Here is a 21,008-nt window from a genome sequence, read left to right on the forward strand (position 1 = left end):
GATCATCGATGCTATCACAAATAACTGATTCTGTCATCTTAAAGTAAATGGTTTGAACCCAGGAGTATCAGTAGTTCGTGTAGTGTGATCGTCAGGGTGAGTGTAGTTCTGAAAAGAACTGTTGTTGGTGACTGACGTTTCGACTATCTGTGCGATAGTCATCTTCAGAGTCAAGTGAGGAGTAGTTGTCAGTCGATGATGTTATAAAGTCTGGTCTGTTGAACGTGATTGGTCTGTTTAGCCATGATGTGATTGGCTGGAAGACTCGTGTAGAGTTTGTTAACAGTCATTGGTCGGTTTCGATCTGTCTGTTGTTTGTCGGTCTGTTTGTTGGTTTGTTCACGTCGTTAATGAGTCGTTTGTAAGGTGCTGGTAATTGTTGACATCTGTTGAGAGGCAGCTGTTCTAAGTGGTTTACGGTTAGATCGCTCCATGGTTAGATCGCTCCAAGTCAGATCGCTCCATACCGAAGTCAGATCGCTCCACTCGAAAGTTAGTTCGCTCCATCAAATAAGTTACTTCGCTCCATACATAAGTTACTTCGCTCCATGAAGAAAACTAACGTGGAAGGTTGATAAAAGACAGAAGGATAAGGGAAAAGGGTATCCAGTCACCTCGCCACCAAACAGACTCGCCACCAGCGAACTCGCCACCAAGGAACGATCTCGCCAGCAAGGAACGATCTCGCCACCAACGTACTCGCCACCAAGCGAAGTCTTCTCGCCACCAACCACCAATAAAGAGATTAGTCGAGGACAGTAGGATGTTCGGCTGATAAGTCTGTACTCAAACTTTATAAACGCATGTTGTCGAAAGCACGTTCGAGACCGATAAGTTTGTTCGCTTGTCTGTACTCAAACTTTATAAACGTATGTTGTCGAAAGCACTTTCGAAACCGATAAGTTTGTTCGCTTGTCTGTACTCAAACTTTATAAACGTATGTTGTTTTATTTAGTTTTAATACAACTGCTATCATCCTACTCTCCTCGACTACTTTATTCTAGTTTATCTCTTTATTGGTGGTTGGTGGCGAGAAGACTTCGCTTGGTGGCGAGTACGTTGGTGGCGAGATCGTTCCTTGGTGGCGAGTTCGCTGGTGGCGAGTCTGCTTGGTGGCGAGGTGACCGGTAACCGGGAAAAGAAAAGAAAGAGTATTGTAACGCGACTAAAGACTCGCCATTTTTAACCGGAGTCGAACCCAGTCTCACTCACGGCTGGATTTGACAACTTTTAAAAATGGCGATTCTTTGAAAGCAATATTTATAAATCATATTCATTGTTGGTCATTTCTTTTATTTTATTTGGTGGCTCCTAAAGGAGCCTTTTGTTTGTTTTTGGTGTGGTGTCTGCTGCTCTTTAAACAGGACCGTTCAGGAAAGAACAGGCTTTCAGTAGCTGTCTGGCGGACCTCTCGTTGTTGTCATATTGCTCCCAGAGATCAAAGATTTTTGCCTGCAGGTCTCTGTATTTGCGGCGCTGGATCCTTCGTAGTTTTTTCTCTGATATCAAACGGATCTGAATAGCTGTCAGCTGGGCCTCCTGGTGTAGCAGCTTGATCAGGACGTAAAGTGGGAGTTTTGACTTGCCAGCCGCTCGACGGTTGATCCCGTGGTGCCAGCCTTCGAGGTAGTTGTTCGTTCGTACTGCTTGTTTGAAGACTGTCCAGTCGGCAGGGCTCGATGTCGCGTTGCTGATCCAGGTACTGTTGACATACTCGGCGAACTCTGCTAAGGTCGGGGACTCTGCCTGGCGTTGAAGACGCTGAAACTCGGTCAGGATCTCTCCCTCGGGCAGGAACGGAAGTGCCATCATCTTACGGATGTAAGTGTAGGTGCCTCTGTCGTTGTAATAACTGTTTGTCAGCCCAAGCGCCTGAACCTAGCAAAGAAAAATTAAACAGAATATAAGCAAGTGTGCGTTACAGTGTGTTGTGTTGTGTGTTATTAAAACATCATGACATTCCAAAACATTTTAAGTTTTAACTTATTTTAATCCCATAAAAGTTGTATCAGTTAAAGGGCATATATGATTTTAGCAAATTAATGTTCTTATCCGAATTTAATGTTTTGCATTGGAAATCGCAAAATACGGAATTTTCAAAATCGCTAAACTAGTAACATGTCGCTTAAATGTGTTTTCCAAAATTTACGAAAAATCACTAAATTAAAGTTAGTTATCATCTTACCTTTCTCCACAGAGCTTGCGTCCAGTGGAATGCGCATCCCTGCAGCTTGACATCAGGAAACAGGTTTCTCAGCACGGCCCAAACTGCTTTCTCGAAGTCGAGGGTTATCCGCTTCACTGCAGGCGCTGTTGGAAGTATCTCGAGCGGCTGTTTGAAGACCTTTCGGTAGTCCTTCTTGTTCTTCCCCGACATTACGACGAACAGGAGGGGCACCTGCTTGGCGTGATCATCCTGTTTTACAAAGGCGTTCACGGTGAGGAGCTGGGTGAAGGGAGGTCTGCAGAGTTTGAAGGTGCCGTCCACGTACCAGTTCTTTGCTCGGGCGAGGTACTGTAGTTGCTGTTCTGTGGCAAACATCAAGTGGCGACGGCCATGTACTTGAACATCGGCGCGGAAGAAGCCAGCCGGGAGGTGGTCGTGCTTTAACTCGAAGGCTAAGTCTGTTGGGTCTTTTGGCCTCAGGCGTTGGCGGAACCGGTTGGCAGTCCTGGCGATGTATTCAGGTTTGGGTAGACTCGGGCAGGGAGCATCAGTCAGCTCTTGTAGAAGTATCTCCTCGACGATACTCGACGCTGGTTGGAAGATGTTCTCAGCGGCGATCGCTTTGACTTTGGCTGAGATAATGGCTGAGACTGCTGCGCCGACGTCTGCGGGATGGTTGTGTGCGTGTGCTCCGATCTGGAATGAGCCATCGTCGCGCTCTATAAGAGCCGCTCTACATGGGTTCACCTTCAAGAAAACAGAATGAAAAATTATCAGATGACGAAATGATTAAAACTTTGGTTATGTTTTTTTTTTTGCTTTTATCTACTAACAATATTTACCTTTCGTCTAATAGTACACTGCCAGTCAACAGCATTTGGTCGCCTTCGCCTGATGTTGTAGCTGTAGCCCCTGCTGTCGACAAGTTTTGGTCTGCCTTTTGACGTGGCGTCAGGAATCAACTTGAAGGTCACAGCGGTGGGAGCGTCATGCTCTTCTACGAGTGCTGGCAGATCGATGATGGAAGACTCGTCGAGCACGGCTGGATCTCGAACTGACTCAGAATCGGAAGAATCAGCGGCCACGGAATCCGGAACTGGCTCGTCAGCAGTAGGCTCGTCGATGTCTGACTCGAGGACGGAGTTGGCGACAAAGTCCACAGGAGTGCTTTCCGCCACGGGGAGGAGGGACTCTGACATACACTCTGCGCAGCGCCAGTCGATAGGTGAATCAGTCTGGACGGCTTCACGATAATCAGCTAAGCTGATTCCAGTTCCACAGACGCGATGTTGCCACCTGTTGCAGCCGTCGCATTGAAGTCCTTGTTGACGCGCTCGGATAAGTTTCTTACAAGAGATACACTTGGAAGACATTGTTGATTAAACTCGTTTTCGAATGGTGAAAGTGAAGTGTAACCTACTTTATTAAAGATGGTGGATACACACGGGCCAGTATTTTATTCGAATGATCTTTTTAACACATTTAGACCATAACTTTATCATTTATTACACACTGAAACACTTATTTCATCATTTATTACACACTAAAACACGTATTTCATCATTGGTAATTCGCTTTGGTGGGTTCAAGATGGCGGATACACACGGGCCAGTATTTTATTCGAATGATCTTTTTAACACATTTAGACCATAACTTTATCATTTATTACACACTGAAACACTTATTTCATCATTTATTACACTGAAACACTTATTTCATCATTGGTAATTCGCTTTGGTGGGTTCAAGTGAACGAATTGTCGATCACTTTATATTTCAGCAACTTGATCGCAAGCAACATCATCAACTATAAACTACAAAGATCAGAAGTAAGTTAGTTTATTAGTTTTCTACGTTCATTACAAACTGAAACACTTGTTCCAACATTGGTAATTCGACCGATCGCAAGACGCAATACACATCATCAACTATAAACTATAAAGATCAGAAGAAAGTTAGCGTATTAGGTTTCTACATGGAGCGAAGTAACTTATGTATGGAGCGAAGTAACTTATTTGATGGAGCGAACTTACTTTTGAGTGGAGCGATCTGACTTCGGTATGGAGCGATCTGACTTGGAGCGATCTAACCATGGAGCAATCTAACCGGATACCGTTCTAAGTTAGTGAACCAGCTCTCCAGAGTCAGTCGTTGAAAATAGTTTGTACTGTAGGTTAAGCATTTAGCAGAGTCCCAGTCGATTCTGTGGTTAGTTTGTCGGTGATGTTTAGAAATGTGATTGTTTACATCGCCATTTCTAGTTGCTCGTTTGTGGTCAGTTAGTCGCGTATTAAGGTTTCTATCAGTCTCACCAATGTAGGAGGCCTGGCAGTCGGAGCATTCGATCTTATAAATCGCTCCCTGTCTGTTGTTGGGTTCGTCTTTGTCTTTAACGTTGGTCAGCAAATGTCGTAAAGTAGTAATAGGCCAGTGAGCTACGCGAATGTTGTAAGGTTGTAGGATCCGCACGATAGCCTCAGAAGTGCCTTTGATGTAGGGTATAGCAGCTGTAGTCGTGATAGATGTAGAGTCCCTGTTAGTTTCTGTAGTGTCGGTCACCCTGTGAGTGTTTCGTCTAATGAAGTCAGTGTTGTAGTTGTTTTTGTCAAAAACACCGTCAAGGTACTTGTTTTTGTCAGATAAACTGTCCGGCGTGTTGCAAACAAGTTGCGCTCGTCTTGTCAATGTCTTGATAGTCGTAGCTTTGTGGGAAGTCGGGTTGTAGGATGATTCGTCAAGAAGTCTGTCGGTATGCATCAGTTTTCTGTATATTGTTGTTCGTAGTTCGTTGTTGTTTCGGCCTACCAAACAGTCGAGAAAAGGAAGCTTGCCGTCTTCTTCGATCTCCCTGGTAAACTGAATGTCGGTGTTTTGTTCGTTAAGGTGATTGTGAAAAGCGTCAATTTCGTCTTTGTGTACGGCGGTAAATGTGTCGTCAATGTAGCGTAACCAAAGCGGTATGGTTTGTCGGCAAGTTGGAAGGGCGCGTTCCTCGATGTTTTGCATCACAATTTCTGCGACAACAACGGAGACCGGCGACCCCATAGCTGTTCCGTGCAACTGCTTGTAGTGTTTCCCGTTGTACTGAAAGTAAGTCGATGTAAGGCAGAAGTTAAGTAGGTCCATAATGTCTTCTGTCGGTAATGGTAGTGCATCAGTAGACTGTTGGATGGCAGTTTCAGTACACTGTAGAGCCAATTGAAGTGGAATACTGGTGAACAGTGATTTCACATCAAAAGACACAAGTTTGTAGTCATCAGGTATCTGTACGTCTTTGATAGCGTCAATAAAGTTCTCAGTTGATTGTAGTTTACGTCTTGATTTGTCAGTCAGTGGTTGCAGTATCGTCGTAAGGTATTTCGACAGTTGGTACGTCGGGGACCCACAGAATGAGACTATAGGTCTCATAGGTATCCCAGGTTTGTGTTGTTTCGGTAGTCCGTAAAGTTTAGGGGCTCATGGCTCGTGTACGACGACCTGACTGACGTCATTAGTTATTTACCTTCGTCACCGATTACAGTAGGCACATAGGGTACATAGGATCAGAGGCCCAGAAGAACAGTAGGTACAGAGGAACAGTAGGTTCAGAGGAACAGTAGGCACAGAGGAACAGTGGGCACAGGGGAAGAGTGGGCACAGGGGAAGAGTGGGCAAAGAGGAAGTGGGAACAGAGGAACAGTGAGCACAGAGGAACAGTAGGCACAGAGAAACAGTGGGCACAGAGGAACAGTGGGCACAGAGGAACAGTAGGCACAGAGGAACAGTGGGCACAGAGGAACAGTGGGCACAGAGGAACAGTGGGCACAGAGGAACAGTGGGCACAGAGGAACAGTGGGCACAGAAGAACAGTGGGCACAGAGGAACAGTGGGCACAGAGGAACAGTGGGCACAGAGGAACAGTGGGCACAGAGGAACAGTGGGCACAGAGGCACAGTAGGCACAAAGGAACAGAGGAACAGTGGGCACAGAGGAACAGCAGGCACAGAGGAACAGTGGGCACAGAGGAACAGTAGGCACAGAGGAACAGTAGAACAGTAGGCACAGAGGAAGAGAGGCACAGAGGAACAGTGGGCACAGAAGAACAGTGGGCACAGAGGAACAGTGGGCACAGAGGAACAGTAGGCACAGAGGAACAGTGGGCACAGAGGAACAGTGGGCACAGAGGAACAGTGGGCACAGAGGAACAGAGGCACAGAGGAACAGCAGGCACAGAGGAACAGTGGGCACACAGGAACAGTGGGCACAGAGGAACAGTGGGCACAGAGGAACAGTGGGCACAGAGGAACAGTAGGCACAGAGGAACAGAGGAACAGTGGGCACAGAGGAACAGTGGGCACAGAGGAACAGAGGCACAGAGGAACAGCAGGCACAGAGGAACAGTGGGCACACAGGAACAGTGGGCACACAGGAACAGAGGAACAGTGGGCACAGAGGAACAGGGGCACAGAGGAACAGAGGAACAGTAGGCACAGAGGAACAGTGGGCACAGAGGAACAGTAGGCACAGAGGAACAGTGGGCACAGAGGAACAGTAGGTTCTTGGTTTTTGCACCGCGATGCCTAGCTCAGAGTTTTTTATACTTGAAAAAAATTTGCGCGTTTCTTTGCTACCTTTTGGCACTCAGGTAACATATACACCTTCGATGTTAGTAAAAACGCTTAGAATGTATGTTATTGGGCGAGCCTTGCATCTTGACCCTTGTCCCCCGTGCCATCCATACATCTTGGGCTACTTGTAAGGGATCTGGAGAGAAGGCAAAGCACATTTTCCTGAAGCTTATAATGTACAGTTAAACAACAAGAGACGTGATAACCGAAAGCTCAGGTTTGTAATAAAAAAAGGCAGACTTTGTTATTTGTGGATTTGAATTAGAAAATAATTTGTATGTATCAGAATTCAAGGGCGTAGGAAAAAAAAGGAATTATTTATTTATCTGCTGGTTTAAAGATTTATTGGCGAAAAGCAACTTTTACACATGCAAGAGTTTTTCTCTCATTGTATTGCTGCTATTTTTCATCAAGAAGTCTTTGTGAATATTGCGCTATTCACTTTAAAACAGGAGTTTGAAACCCAGTCATCACAACGATAGTAAGAAAATGAAAGGCAAAAATAAAATGATCGAAATCCACCTTTTGGCTCTTTGAAGAGGTCCGCGAAAGTATTTGAAGTCAGTGTGAAACGTAGTCATTTCGGGTCAGTTTGAACTTTTGGGTTGATGAAGTGTTCAACGTCCTTTCAGTTCATTTAATGTTTGAGTGCTCAAAGCTACGTCTTTAGAGGTAGCCTGTGCGGCCAGACATGTAACAAAATCGTGAAGGGCTACTTTACCTAAGCTTGGTGAATAGTACAGACTGTTAAAAGGTCAGCAAAGGAGGACCATCAGAAGGTAACTTCCTTTTTGAAAATTTAATCAAATGACTTCAATCATTAAACTTTAGACAGAAAATCATGTCCTCTTCTCGCTGTACTAGAAGAGGACATGATTTATTCGTTCTTAGGAAAAATTGTTATGAAATAAAAAAGGATGTAAAAAAGAAGCCAATTTGCTTGACGACAATTTTATTTGGAGAACAGAACTGTAAAATGCGAGGAGCACGAGGTTATTGAAGAAATGAAATTAGGTCATAGTGTTACGGCCGGGAAAGACGTAAATCGAACGCCTAACATGCGCCCTTAAAATGCGATTAAGCGTAGTATAGCCATGGACATTACAAGTCTCGCCCTTTGCCTGTATTCACATTGTAACTAATATCAATTGTACCAAAGGTTGTCATAAATTGTTAACGTTTTTCCATGTTTCGATTTATCAAAATTCCCCCTGAAAACATGGTAAATGGCATTTCCGAGGCCCTAAAAATAATAATTTTCTGGAGGGCATGCCCTTATACCCCCTAGCTTCTTCGGCGCTCGTTTTTCTTTTGTTTCATGTGCGTGCCTAGACCGAAAAACCAGACTACGCCCCTGAGGATTTTCGACCACGGTGGAGCCTGTAGCCCTAAAGCAAATGATATGGGGCCCTAGAACTTTGAAATTCTCTCCTCGGAGGCCTGGAGCCCTTTCTTAATTTTAAGCCCGGATCCCTGGAGCCCTAAACCCCTTTGAGAGCATGTCTAGTTGGACAATCTATATTCTCTAGGTGACATTATATTTAGTGATCTCGTTATATGAGCTGCATCTGTTTTATTTTCCTCCTTAAAGAAAATAAAATTTCATATCCCCGATTGGGAATAACTAACAGAACAGATTACATGTAATACCGTATTTACTCGATTAAACGCCGGGCTTCGAATAAACGCCGGGTCTCCAAGATGGAATGTTAAATAATCCCCTTAAGTATTTGTTAGACATATAATGTACTGCAGATATAACGGAAAGATTTATTTCTGTAAAATTTAATGAAGAAAATCCGTTGCTTCATGGATAAAGTGCTCAAGCAAGCTTCGGATTTCAAATAAACGCCGGGTCAACGATGCCAAGTTTAAAATAAACGCCGGGGGCGTTTTTTCGAGTAAATACGGTACCTGCCTATTAACCAAAAGACGGAATAGACAAAGTCCGAGAACAACTAATTTATACTTAATTTCGACACTGTTTTATATAACTCGTATAAACAGTATGATTTATCAGAAAATGAAACAAAAAATATGTTTAAACAGAACACGTTTTTCTAAAATTATTAATACGTTTTCTCGTCTTCAAGAATCATGGATCTTAAACGAATAACGCATTAACTCTGCCACAAATGTGTTTGCATTGTTTTTCATTTAAAACTGCTTCGTGTGGCTGAAAGTGCCACGTGCCGATGAGAAATAAAGGTTTAAGCCATCATGGGAAAACTGCGACCAAACTTCCTTCAATAATCACTGGCGATTAGTCCTTTGGAACGGGATTGGCCATTGCAGGAAGATATCATTTTGTTATCTGCTTGTGCAAATTCGATTTAGTCAAAAAACCAGTTGTATTGGATTTGTTTTTTGAATAATTCCTCGTCAACCTTTAACTTGCCTTTTATTTCTTGTAGTTTCTTTGTTATTGCTGACGAGGATCTTGGACGCAGAGAAAAGACATTTTGATAAATTGTCACTTCTGAGCAGAATTCTATTATCTTGTGGTACTCTGCAAAGACCCTGTCCGGGGTAATATCTTGGCTTGTAACTAACAAGTACAAGAACAACGCTTCAATGACATACAGTTCGTCTTCAAACCAAATTGTAGCGATGGGTTCTTCTGTTTTTTCCATATATCCTTTGTCTGTCTGCTTCATATCTTTCTGAAGATCTTGTTTTTGTCTCTTTCTTGGTAGCGGACCAAAGATCCCTTTTTCTTGAGTTTTTCTACCAAACGGATTCGCGCACAAACGGCAGGAACACTTTTCATTGCAGCCTCGCAGATTACGAAAACAAGGACAGTGTGACTTATATTGTTTGCAGAATTCACTTTTCTCTGTCTTCCCTGGGTTTCCGCGACCACACGAGCACCCTGCCTCATGTTGAGGGGGAACGTCGGCCTCAACTTGCAAATGCTTGTCTGCCTCTTTGCTGGTTGCTTCAGTTGTAGTTGAATTTGACTGCGTGTGAGTTACTTCAACTGCCAAATTATAGTGTCCGCTGCCACCATGATTATATGCGAGGTATATCGGAACTTCGGGAAGCACTCTTGTTCTAGGAATTATTTGTATAATGGGATAATTTTCCATCGATGTAAAAATAACCAGCGGTATTTGCAGGATATTACTCATTGCCATTGGCACACTGTTTCCTAATTCAGAATCATAATGGCCTGGCCTAAGGAACTTCTGAGCTTCTGTATCATATGAATCAGTGGTGTTTGTTATCATAAATGGTTCGTAAAGGTGCCGATTGGGCCCCGTGAATTCTTGCACAATCAACTGTCTGAGAACGTTTATTTTATCCTCGTTAGACCTTTCCGTGCTGATACCGATCGATTTCAAGTACGTGATCAGTTTTGAGTTCCCTTGATTTATTGTTAGAAAAGAGCTTAAAGTGATGGAAATGCAACGTAGAAAACAGTCTCCATCTCTGGGCATCAGCAACTGTTGGAATTGAAATGCATTTAAAATGCTGTTTAACCTCTCGTCGCATTCTTCCGCGTCTGGCCTGGAGTAACGTGTACGTGATGAAAATAATAGAAGGCTCCGTCCAACACACTGAGTCACATTTACTTTCATTGTAGGTGCATCACATTTCGCTTGCAAATCTTGCGATAGGCTCTTCATATACATAGCATAGTCCAGAACTCTATGATACGTGTCTTCTGTCGTGATCTTCACATTGTTGTCGTTATCAGTCCCATATTCCTCTTCCTCGCTACTGCTATCCCCTGTTGAATCATTTTCTCTAGCATTGACTTCTGCGCCATCTTCCAAGTCATCGTCGCTAAAACTGTTTGGATTTTGAAACACTCCGGTACCAAATACTTCTTGATCCATCGACAAGTCATGGTACTCGGTGACTGGGACAGGAACTGCCGAATGACACGATCCTACCTTTTCTGATATTCGCCTTTCGTTCCACCTGTATAGGCACGTACCTATGCTTGCCACTGCTGTTTTAACACCAATTCTCCTTTTTTCTACGCCTTTCCGGAGGCTTTTATGCATTGATTCCTGTCTACTTGTTCCTGCTTTTGGAGGGATCCCTCCCAAGCAACCTTTCTCAATATGTGCTCTTAACTTGTCCAATTGGTTACGGGCATTTTTTGAAAGTACCTTCTCTCCTGCAACTTCAAGATTCTCCCAGTTTTCCACAAATCTGTCTAAATTTGTCAACGTTACTGAGCGAGAGGGCGTCGACTTCTTCCGTTCTTTCCCAATATCGCCCAGCATTCGGAAAACTAAACGAAATGAATCGAGGCACTGTCTTCTTAACGGGTGCCTTTTTTTAATTTTACTTGCGATGCGTTGTACAGCATGAAAGAGATCAAGTTTAACCGGAATAACTCCAAACACCCCTTGAAGGAGTAACCTCCAGGCGCAACAGTTGTCAATGGAAAATCCCTCTAAGGTAATTCCGCTTTTTACAAGCCTGTTCATAATTCCAACGAGTAAAGTCTTTACTCTTGCAAAACCAGTGCCTCTTGTTAATTGCCAAGCGAGGACAATGCCATCCTCGTTCATGACAGAAAACAAAGAGTCAAACTGACGAATCCAATGGCCATTTTGCCATATACCGACATTACTAGCGACCTTAAATGTGTGGTCAGAGGAGAGCCAACTGCCAGTAAACGATGCCATGCGTGCATTGTAAAGTTTTTCTTTTGTAAAATAATCGTAAACAAAGCACTGGCGAATCAGCTTCCTGTTAGGATTTAACTGTGAAACCTGCGGCATTGTATATGCATTGTGACTCGCGTCGTTTGCTGCTTCACCCTCTGATGTTCTCATACTTAATATTTTTGATGTCCGAATGCGTACCTCGGTGTGATAACTACGCCACATCTCAGTTAAAAGTGTTTCCACATCCCTGTACCTCATTCCAGACGCAGTATGAACGATAATTAATCTGTATAAACGTCGAGTAATACCATACTTGTGTGGACCAAAATAACGTGGAAACCTTGTTTCTTCCTGGGATTATCATCTGGGATCCATTACTACAGTACTTTCATGAAAGCTTACCTTGTCCTCACTGTGGCCAAATACTGAAACCTAGATGTTGGAAAGATGGGAAAGTGTCCCAACGTCACTCAAAGAGAAACTGAGGAAAGAACTGGATCGACTACAGCAATTGGAGGTCATAGCTCCAATCGATGAACCCACTCCATGGGTTAGCAGTCTTGCCGTGGCTGTGAAGAAATCTGGAGCGCTGAGAATCTGTATCGACCCCAGGCCACTTAACACCGCCCTGAAGAGAGAAAGATATCAACTTCCTGTACTTGAGGACGTACTCCCGGAGCTCTCAAAAGCAAAAGTATTCTCGACAGTTGACCTCAAGTCGGGATACTGGCATTGTGTCCTTGCTCCTGAGTCCAGCGTACTCACGACCTTCGCAACACCCTACGGAAGGTACAGATGGATTCGTTTGCCCTTCGGTCTCTCCGCCTCGTCCGAGATTTTCCAGAAGCACTTAACTCACGCACTGGAAAGCTTACCTGGTATTCTGTGCATCGCGGACGACATCCTCATTTATGGCACTGGAGAGACTGACGAAGAAGCCACTGCAAACCACGACAGGAGTCTCCGAGATCTCCTACAAAGGTGCAAGAACCGCGGCATTGTACATGAAAGATCTCACACTGGAGAGAAGCCACACCAGTGCAAAAGCTGTGACAAGCGGTTTACTAGGAAACAAGATCTGCAAAGACATGAAAGATCCCACACTGGAGAAAAGCCATACCAATGCAAAATATGTAATAAGCGGTTTAGTCGTAAAGGAAATCTACAAGTGCATGTAAGATCCCACACTGGAGAGAAACCATACCAGTGCAAAACTTGTGACAAGCGGTTTACTAGGAAACAAGATCTGCAGAGACATGAAAGATCCCACACTGGAGAGAAGCCATGCCAGTGCAAAGCTTGTGATAAGTGGTTTACTCATAAGGGAACACTACAAAGACATGAAAAATTGCACTCTGGACAGCAGTCATATTCTTCAGATTATGATGAATCATTTACTTGCTTGATCGATTTGCCAGGAGGGACTGAGCAGTGCTTCCCAGCTTGTTAACCATTATGAGGAACACATGAGGTTGCCTTGATTTTATTGTTGATGCATGTAAGTCTATCTTATTTAAGATTACCAAAAAAATACATGAAATGAACACAATAGGGAAGCAGATGCAGTATAGATATAAAGTTTTGCCAATACACTCTCTTTAGGTTAGATTGAAGCTATATTTTGGTGAAAAAGGCAAAGTTTTCCATTTTCCCCTTCACGAAATTCAGTGGATTGTAACTAAACTTGGTGTAGGGTCATTCACATATAGCAATTATTGAAATGATGGCAGATTTGGAAGTACACATCAATGACAAGAGTAAGCTTGTTACATGTTAGAGGAGATCCATGGTAAAAAAAAACAGAGCAGCAGAAACAAAAAAGCATTTCTTTTTGAAGTAGCTTGATGTTAAAGCTCTAATTTGAAGAAAGCGTTTGATTATTGTGAGTTTTGCTTGTGACTAATTAGTTCAGCCCAGCACACTGTTAAAAATTGAGGCACAGCTGAAAGTCTGCTGAAATTCCTTCCATATATTTAGTGCTCACTTTTTTCCTCAAATCAAATAATATGTATACAAGATTAGACAGATAGGTATTTTCATTTTGTCACAAGAATGAGATGAAGCAAAAAAATAACATGAAATTGAATGTCCCCATTAGGATTCAAACACGCACAGTATAACAATGTGGCTACCCTCATAACCAAGTACTCAAAAAAAAATGGTCAGGAGAAGATTTTATGTGTCAGTTGCATGAAGCTATTTTAAAGGACTTGTTGTTGATGCGCTTCTTTCTACATGTGCTGACTTAAATCAAAATTTTCATTTTTGGGCACCTGCCAGCAATTGGCATGACAAACAATTTCATAAGTCAGCAGTTCCTATTGCTGATGCATGTGTTGTCAGTGATCACCATTACAGGCATGGATTTTATCAGTGGTTAACAAGACGGGCATGTATTTTTGCTAGCTCTTAAATGGCAGAGCAACAGAGAAAAAGGGCCCCTAAGTGGTTATTTCAAGCAATTGTCACAAGTCACAAGTGACTTTTTAAAGCTGATGGAAAGGAGAAGAAAAGCTAACAGTTGGGGAGTAGGTTTTAACCCTTTAACTCCCATAAGTGACCAAGACAGAATTTCTCCTTACAATATCAATACAATATAAAGCACACAAGTGACGAGAATAAAGAAAAATATCAGTTAGAAGATTATTAATTGATCCAATACCAAATTCTCAAAACTAACATCTCAAGAACTATATGGCAGACAGTAAGGAGAATTACTAATGAGATCTAGGGAGTTAAAGGGTTAGAGTCCAACGAGTCATTTCAAGGCGATCACTGGATCACAAAGTACGTAAAACTCCTGTCACATTTCCGGAGCTCAAGGAACTTAATAAGCTTACAGCAGAAGAGAAATTGTGATCTGATATTTAAAGAACGTGTGAGTTTTGTAGTAAAATGAATAATTTTGATTTCTCAGATTGACTATCTTATAAAGTGGTAACGTGGTATCAAGAAAGCTGAATACTTCGAAATCTTATCTTTATGGGAAGCGTTGAGTTAAGTTCTACGCATTAGATAGAATAAACAAGCAGTCGTCACATTGGAACTAAAACTTAAGAAAAAAAAACCCGGTTGAAGACCTCATATGGAATCAGAAGAAATTCTCACTGAATTGTAGCTTTTCACTAGACTGCGCACATACAATTGCTCGCTAAAAATGGGCCACTGTTATCAATGAAATTGTCACTTCGATGACCTAATCCTCACATGTAGTTTGACTGAACCGTTAGTTACGATATTCTTCGCCCTGACAGATAACATACAACATGAACTTGGAATTTTGTGTTAGGTTCCAAGAGTTCGATGTCGCCATAGTAGTGACACAAAATGGCACATCAACCAATGCTAGGAGTAATAACTGATTTATTTCTCATAGTGGGTCATATTATATACAGGTTTTTAGATAGGCGTAATTAGAACGGAACGATAATCATTTTAGGCATTTACCACAAAGGAAATTTGCAGGTGGGCAGTAGTACGTTGTGGTGTATTCTAATCAGGGGCAAGTGTTAAGTAACTTAAGTGTGGGTGCTCGGAATATCCGGGCATGTATTCTAACACCCCCTCTTGCTCGGACGTTGCGAGCATAACAATCTAACTACCTAGAATAAGGCCTGTGAACTTTTGTAACGTAACTTTAGTTACAGGTTTTGTGAAGATGTCTGCTACGTTATCTTGCGTTGCAACATATTCTAAATTTACATTTCCATTTAGTACTTCAGATCTAATAAAGTGGTACTTAATGTCGATATGTTTTGACCTCTGATGATTTACAGGGTTCTTAGCTAGATTGATCGCTCCTTGATTGTCAACTTTAATAAGTACGTTATCGATCACTACATTCATATCACTACATAACTGTTTGAGGAATTTCGCCTCTTGAACTGCGTTCGCTAGACTAATATACTCAGCTTCGCAAGTCGAAAGTGCAACAGTTGGCTGCTTGCGACTTTTCCATGAAATTAAAGGGCCGTTTACAGATAGCTGAAAATTATACCCAGTAATGCTGCGCCTATCTTTTACAGACGCTCCCCAATCAGCATCACAAAATCCGACTAACTTCAATGCTGATCTTGATTTGCAAAATGTTAGGCCTTTTGCACGCGTGCCTTTTAAATACCTTAGCACGTGCTTGGCCATACTGAGGTCTGATTCAGTGGGGCAAGACATCTTCTGTGAAAGTTTAGTTACAACATAACACAAGTCAGGTCTAGTACCTGTCATAACGTAAATAAGACTACCAACAATTTCTCTGTATAATCTGGGATCGCTTAATGTGCGCGAATCCTCGCTTTCTTTTTCTATCCCTGGGGCACATGGGACCGATTTAGGTTTGCAGTCGGACATCTCAAATTTCTTGAAAATCTTATCGATGTATTGCGTCTGGTTTATTTCAATACTCTCTTCGCTGCATTTAAACTCCGTGCCTAAAAACCATGCAAGTGGGCCGAGGTCCTTCATTTTAAATTTATTACTCAAAGTGCCTTTTACCCGCTCTAGCAATGGTAAATTTGTTGCGGAAATAATTAGATCGTCGACCCAAACAATTATAATAACACGACCTTCTGTCTCGGAATTGTGAGTGTAAACACAGGAATCTGCGGCTGATTGAACAAATTTTTCTTCGCACAAATAATTATGAAGCATGTTGTTCCAGTTTCGGCCACTCTGCTTAAGACCATATAAGGACTTTTTCAATCTACAAACTAATTTTTCGCCATTTTCTCCGACTTCTTCAAAACCTTTTGGTTGTTGCATAAAAACTTCGCATTCACCGATTGGTGCATTAAGATAGGCTGATCTTACATCCATTTGATGAATGATCATGCCTGTTTGCACGGCTTGCTGCATAAGTAGTCGAACTGAACTCATCCGTGCGGTTGGAGCAAAGGTTTCGTGGTAGTCAATTCCAGCAGTTTGCGAATAACCCTTAGCTACATATCGAGCTTTGTGGGTCTCCCCACCGTCCGGGCCAACCTTCACTGCAAACACCCAGCGGCCACCGACAATTTTTCTACCCGCAGGTGGCGTGACTAATTCGAAAGTGTCATTGTCTCGAATTGCAGTCATTTCGTCGCTCATGGCCTTTTTCCATTTCAACCCCTCGATAGAGTTTATGGCTTCTTCGTAACTTGTCGGAATGTTTGAAACTCTATAACAGTAATCTACTGTGACGTTAATATCATCGTCTGAGTCAGTGTCTAAAACATAGTCTTCTAAGTGTTGGGGTTTGTTACGGGTTCGTGGGGGGTAGCGTTTGTCATTTTCACCGTTATCAGATTTCTCACCGGGGCTCTGACTCTCTGTCTCAGTTGAGTTACTAGTCACTTCATCATGTTCCCCCTCTGTCAGTTTTGTCAGGTCAACAGCTGGTCGTAGAGCGTCCTCATCAAAATGTGGCGAGTTGTCAGTTCGGAAAAATTTTACACATCTTACCCACTCAATTTTGTTTGATTCCAGGAAATACACTAGGTAAGATGGACTTTCCTTGTCATAGCCTACAAAGATACCTTTCTTGCTACGCGCTTCTAGCTTCTTTGCATTTTGAACATAAGCATAGCAAGTGGAGCCAAAAACTTGCATGTGGCTAATATCCGGTCTGTTGCCTACAAGCGCTTCGTAGGGAGTTTTGCCTAATCTCGCGTTGAAACATCGATTTCTGATATGGGCGGAAGTCATTAGCGCGTATGTCCAAAATTGTTTTGGCAATTTTGATTCTAACAAAAGGCATCTGGCCATTTCAAAAAGACTGCGCCATGCCCGTTCCGCCGATCCATTTTGATGCGGTGAGTAGGGGCAGGATGTCTCGTGTTTTATGGTGTTTTCGCGCAATAATGATCGGAACGCTTTGTTCGAAAATTCGCCTCCGTTGTCGCTCCTAATGCGCTTTATCTTGCCATACGGGGCTGTGTCAGCCAGGAATTTCTTTGTGGCCTCTACTGTGTCACTTTTCTGCTTAAGAAAATAAACCATAATGATTCCAGTATAGTCATCCACGAAACATAATGTATACTTGAAACCATCTCTGGCCTCCGGACTGATTGGACCAGCCAGATCACAGTGGACAAAATTTAATGCTGCTTTAGCTCTTTCATCGGGTTTCCGGTTCCGAAATTGACACATTTTACCTTGCGTGCAAACCGCACACTCGCATATTTTGTCATCCTTGATTCTCATGCCGTCAACAACATTAGATAATTTTCGTAAATCCTGAAAATTACAATGGCCCATAATTTTATGCCACTCCATCAAAGAGCTTGCATTGTTGTGGGAGGATGAAATGCTATTCAAATAGTACAACCGTCCCTTTTGCTCGATCTCGAACTTTGTGCCATCCGGTGCTTTGAAATATTTTTCTTTCCTGTTAAGATTTATGCTCGCCCCTCTTTCTACCGCCGTGGAAACAGAAAAAATATTCTGAGTGTAGGACGGGATATACAGAGCGTTGTTAAGGATAACATCATACAAATTACCGTTAATGTCATATAACTTAACCTTAGCTTCTCCCCTCCCCAAAACTACGTTAGCCTTACTTCCATCGGCGAGCTCAACAACATGATCCTTTGCTTTAAAGTCTAAGTCAAACTTTAAAAACTTAGATTCCTCAGTTACTATATGACTAGTAGCTCCCGAATCGAAAAGTAAACTATTTTGCTGTTTATTACCTAGACCACTTTGGTCTTTAACGGTGAAAGTAAAATAATGTTCAACGGAGTCCATGTTCTTTGATATTTCCCTCTTTCTTTGGGGTTCCGCGGCTGTTTTCGCTGCATCGGTCTTCCATACTCGGCACTCTTTAGTGTTGTGGGACTTGGTCCGGCATTGTTGGCACCATTTATCCACTACTTTATGGGAGTAACAGTTTACAGTTTTGTGCCCCTTTTTGCCACATTTATAACAGTTTCCTTGGAACTTCGCTGGGAGCGCCTTGGACGCGTTAGCCAGCATAACACCGTCGTTTTCACTACGGCAACATCGCTCGTTTTCCTCATGGCTTCGAAGGGCTGTCTTAAACTCAGCAAAGGTCATTTGCTTTTCTCTCTGCATAACTACAGTAGCAAAAGCCCTGTAGCTGCTAGGAAGACCTTTTAGTGCCATAGCTACCAGTAAGCTATCGCTGATCACCTCCCCCGCTGCCTTCAGAGCAGTTGCCGCGGTCTCCGCCCTAATAATGTAGTCCGTGGTGGTCTCTCCGTCATTCATACGAAGCGAAGTCAGCTCTGTGTAGAGGGCAATGATTCTGGGCTTTCCTTTCCCTTGGTAGTGCTCTCGCAACACACGCAAAGCTTTCCTCCCATCGTTGTTGGCTTCCCTTATGACGAGGGACAAGCTTCTGTCGTCCAAACACTGAACAAGTTCGGCGAAGGCATGCGCTTTCTTTTCAGCACTGGGGGCTGTCGTTTCGCTTTCTGGGGGAACGACCACATTGTACAGCTTCTGAAGGCGCATGTATCCCAAAAACTTTACCTCCCATAGCTCGTATTTACTGTCATCCCCGTCAAACAGGAGTGTTCTCCTGGGCCCATAACCTGTTAGGTTCCAAGAGTTCGATGTCGCCATAGTAGTTACACAAAATGGCACATCAACCAATGCTAGGAGTAATAACTGATTTATTTCTCATAGTGGGTCATATTATATACAGGTTTTTAGATAGGCGTAATTAGAACGAAACGATAATCATTTTAGGCATTTACCACAAAGGAAATTTGCAGGTGAGCAGTAGTACGTTGTGGTGTATTCTAATCAGGGGCAAGTGTTAAGTAACTTAAGTGTGGGTGCTCGGAATATCCGGGCATGTATTCTAACATTTTGTACATGAATCCCTACCCGTCTTTCCGTGCGAGTGGCGGCTTTCAGAGAAGCCACCAGAGTGAACTAATGAGAAATCTCCCGTATCGGATCTCCAGACATTCTTCAAGATGTTAACAACATGTTTACAAATCATCTGAGGGGTCATTTATACGTTACCTTCGTAGAGTAACTCCAAATTCAGCCATAGCCAAACTTGCAAAGCGTCAATGTTTTGTAGTCCCCAGATCCTTTCTCACGACCTGCGCGAAATTTGGCTCATGGCTCGTGTACGACGACCTGACTGATGTCATTAGTTATTTACCTTCGTCACCGATTACAGTAGGCACATAGGGTACATAGGATCAGAGGCCCAGAAGAACAGTAGGTACACTGTTCCTGTCTGCCCACTGTTCCTCTGTGCCTGCTGTTCCTCTGTGCCTCTGTTCCTCTGTGCCCACTGTTCCTCTGTGCCCACTGTTCCTCTGTGCCCACTGTTCCTCTGTTCCTCTGTGCCTACTGTTCCTCTGTGCTCACTGTTCCTCTGTGCCCACTGTTCCTCTGTGCCCACTGTTCCTGTGTGCCCACTGTTCCTCTGTGCCTGCTGTTCCTCTGTGCCTCTGTTCCTCTGTGCCCACTGTTCCTCTGTGCCCACTGTTCCTCTGTGCCCACTGTTCCTCTGTTCCTCTGTGCCCACTGTTCCTCTGTGCCCACTGTTCCTCTGTGCCCACTGTTCTTCTGTGCCCACTGTTCCTCTGTGCCTCTCTTCCTCTGTGCCTACTGTTCTACTGTTCCTCTGTGCCTACTGTTCCTCTGTGCCCACTGTTCCTCTGTGCCTCCTGTTCCTCTGTGCCTCTGTTCCTCTGTGCCCACTGTTCCTCTGTGCCCACTGTTCCTCTGTGCCCACTGTTCCTCTGTGCCCACTGTTCCTCTGTTCCTTTGTGCCTACTGTGCCTCTGTGCCCACTGTTCCTCTGTGCCCACTGTTCTTCTGTGCCGACTGTTCCTCTGTGCCCACTGTTCCTCTGTGCCCACTGTTCCTCTGTGCCCACTGTTCCTCTGTGCCCACTGTTCCTCTGTGCCCACTGTTCCTCTGTTCCCACTGTTCCTCTGTGCCCACTGTTCCTCTGTGCCCACTGTTTCTCTGTGCCTACTGTTTCTCTGTGCTCACTGTTCCTCTGTTCCCACTTCCTCTTTGCCCACTCTTCCCCTGTGCCCACTGTTCCTCTGTGCCTACTGTTCCTCTGAACCTACTGTTCCTCTGTACCTACTGTTCTTCTGGGCCTCTGATCCTATGTACCCTATGTGCCTACTGTAATCGGTGACGAAGGTAAATAACTAATGACGTCAGTCAGGTCGTCGTACACGAGCCATGAGCCAGTTTAGGTGGTTGTGGTACAGAGCACCTCAGCCGGTAGTAGCGTTGAGTGTCAAAGGCTTCAGTCTTTTTGAGCGTAAGTAGTTTGTTGTTGAGTTTGCGTTGTAGTGCTGGCGTCGGGTCACGTTTAAGTAATTCGTAAGTTTGTTTGTCGTTAACAAGTGCGTCCATTTTGTCATAGTAGTCAGTCTTGTCCATAACAACAGTAACACGTCCTTTGTCGGCTGGTAGTATAACAATGTTCTTGTCGTTTTTCAGTCGTTTCAGTGCTTGTTGTTCGTCTTTGGTTAAGTTGCTGTCAGTTATAGAGGCTGATTACTTGGGATTCATTCCATTTCTTGTGTTCTCAAGAGCCTCAAGATAATGCATGGATTCAGCTTTCTTTAGTTTTCTGTGTACTTCATTTCTAAGATCTCTGTACAACTTCCAGTCCAGGAGAATT

At 43.5% G+C, this 21,008-nt stretch overlaps 2 protein-coding genes across 2 annotated transcripts; both read right to left on the reverse strand.

Annotated features, from left to right (window-relative positions):
• Positions 1-137: 137 nt before the first annotated feature.
• On the reverse strand, positions 138-20,858 carry LOC149042792 (uncharacterized). The gene is made up of 4 exons (XM_089213497.1): positions 20,588-20,858; positions 14,082-14,091; positions 4,273-5,621; positions 138-400 (listed from the first exon to the last, which is right to left on the reverse strand). The coding sequence occupies exons 1-4, from the start codon at positions 20,762-20,764 to the stop codon at positions 287-289; spliced, it is 1,650 nt and encodes a 549-aa protein (XP_089069623.1). The 5' UTR covers positions 20,765-20,858; the 3' UTR covers positions 138-286.
• LOC149042793 (uncharacterized) lies at positions 1,357-3,540 on the reverse strand. Its single transcript, XM_089211928.1, has 3 exons — positions 3,010-3,540; positions 2,186-2,914; positions 1,357-1,878 (listed from the first exon to the last, which is right to left on the reverse strand). The coding sequence occupies exons 1-3, from the start codon at positions 3,538-3,540 to the stop codon at positions 1,357-1,359; spliced, it is 1,782 nt and encodes a 593-aa protein (XP_089068054.1).
• Positions 20,859-21,008: the final 150 nt, after the last annotated feature.

The sequence above is a fragment of the Pocillopora damicornis genome, chromosome 7, assembly GCF_964200805.1.
Source record: "Pocillopora damicornis chromosome 7, jaPocDami1.2, whole genome shotgun sequence".
NCBI classification, from domain to species: domain Eukaryota; kingdom Metazoa; phylum Cnidaria; class Anthozoa; order Scleractinia; family Pocilloporidae; genus Pocillopora; species Pocillopora damicornis.

Bases quoted from the DNA above. Each gene is read 5' to 3' on its own strand.
- LOC149042793 (XM_089211928.1), bottom strand. From the start codon at position 3,540: ATGTCTTCCAAGTGTATCTCTTGTAAGAAACTTATCCGAGCGCGTCAA. The intron at 2,915-3,009 runs GTAAATATTGTT...GTTTTCTTGAAG, and splicing joins AGTGTACTATTAGACGAAAG to GTGAACCCATGTAGAGCGGC. The intron at 1,879-2,185 runs GTAAGATGATAA...TTTCTTTGCTAG, and splicing joins CGCAAGCTCTGTGGAGAAAG to GTTCAGGCGCTTGGGCTGAC.
- LOC149042792 (XM_089213497.1), bottom strand. From the start codon at position 20,764: ATGGACAAGACTGACTACTATGACAAAATGGACGCACTTGTTAACGAC. The intron at 401-4,272 runs GTTAGATTGCTC...CACTTAGAACAG, and splicing joins CTAACTTAGAACGGTATCCG to CTGCCTCTCAACAGATGTCA.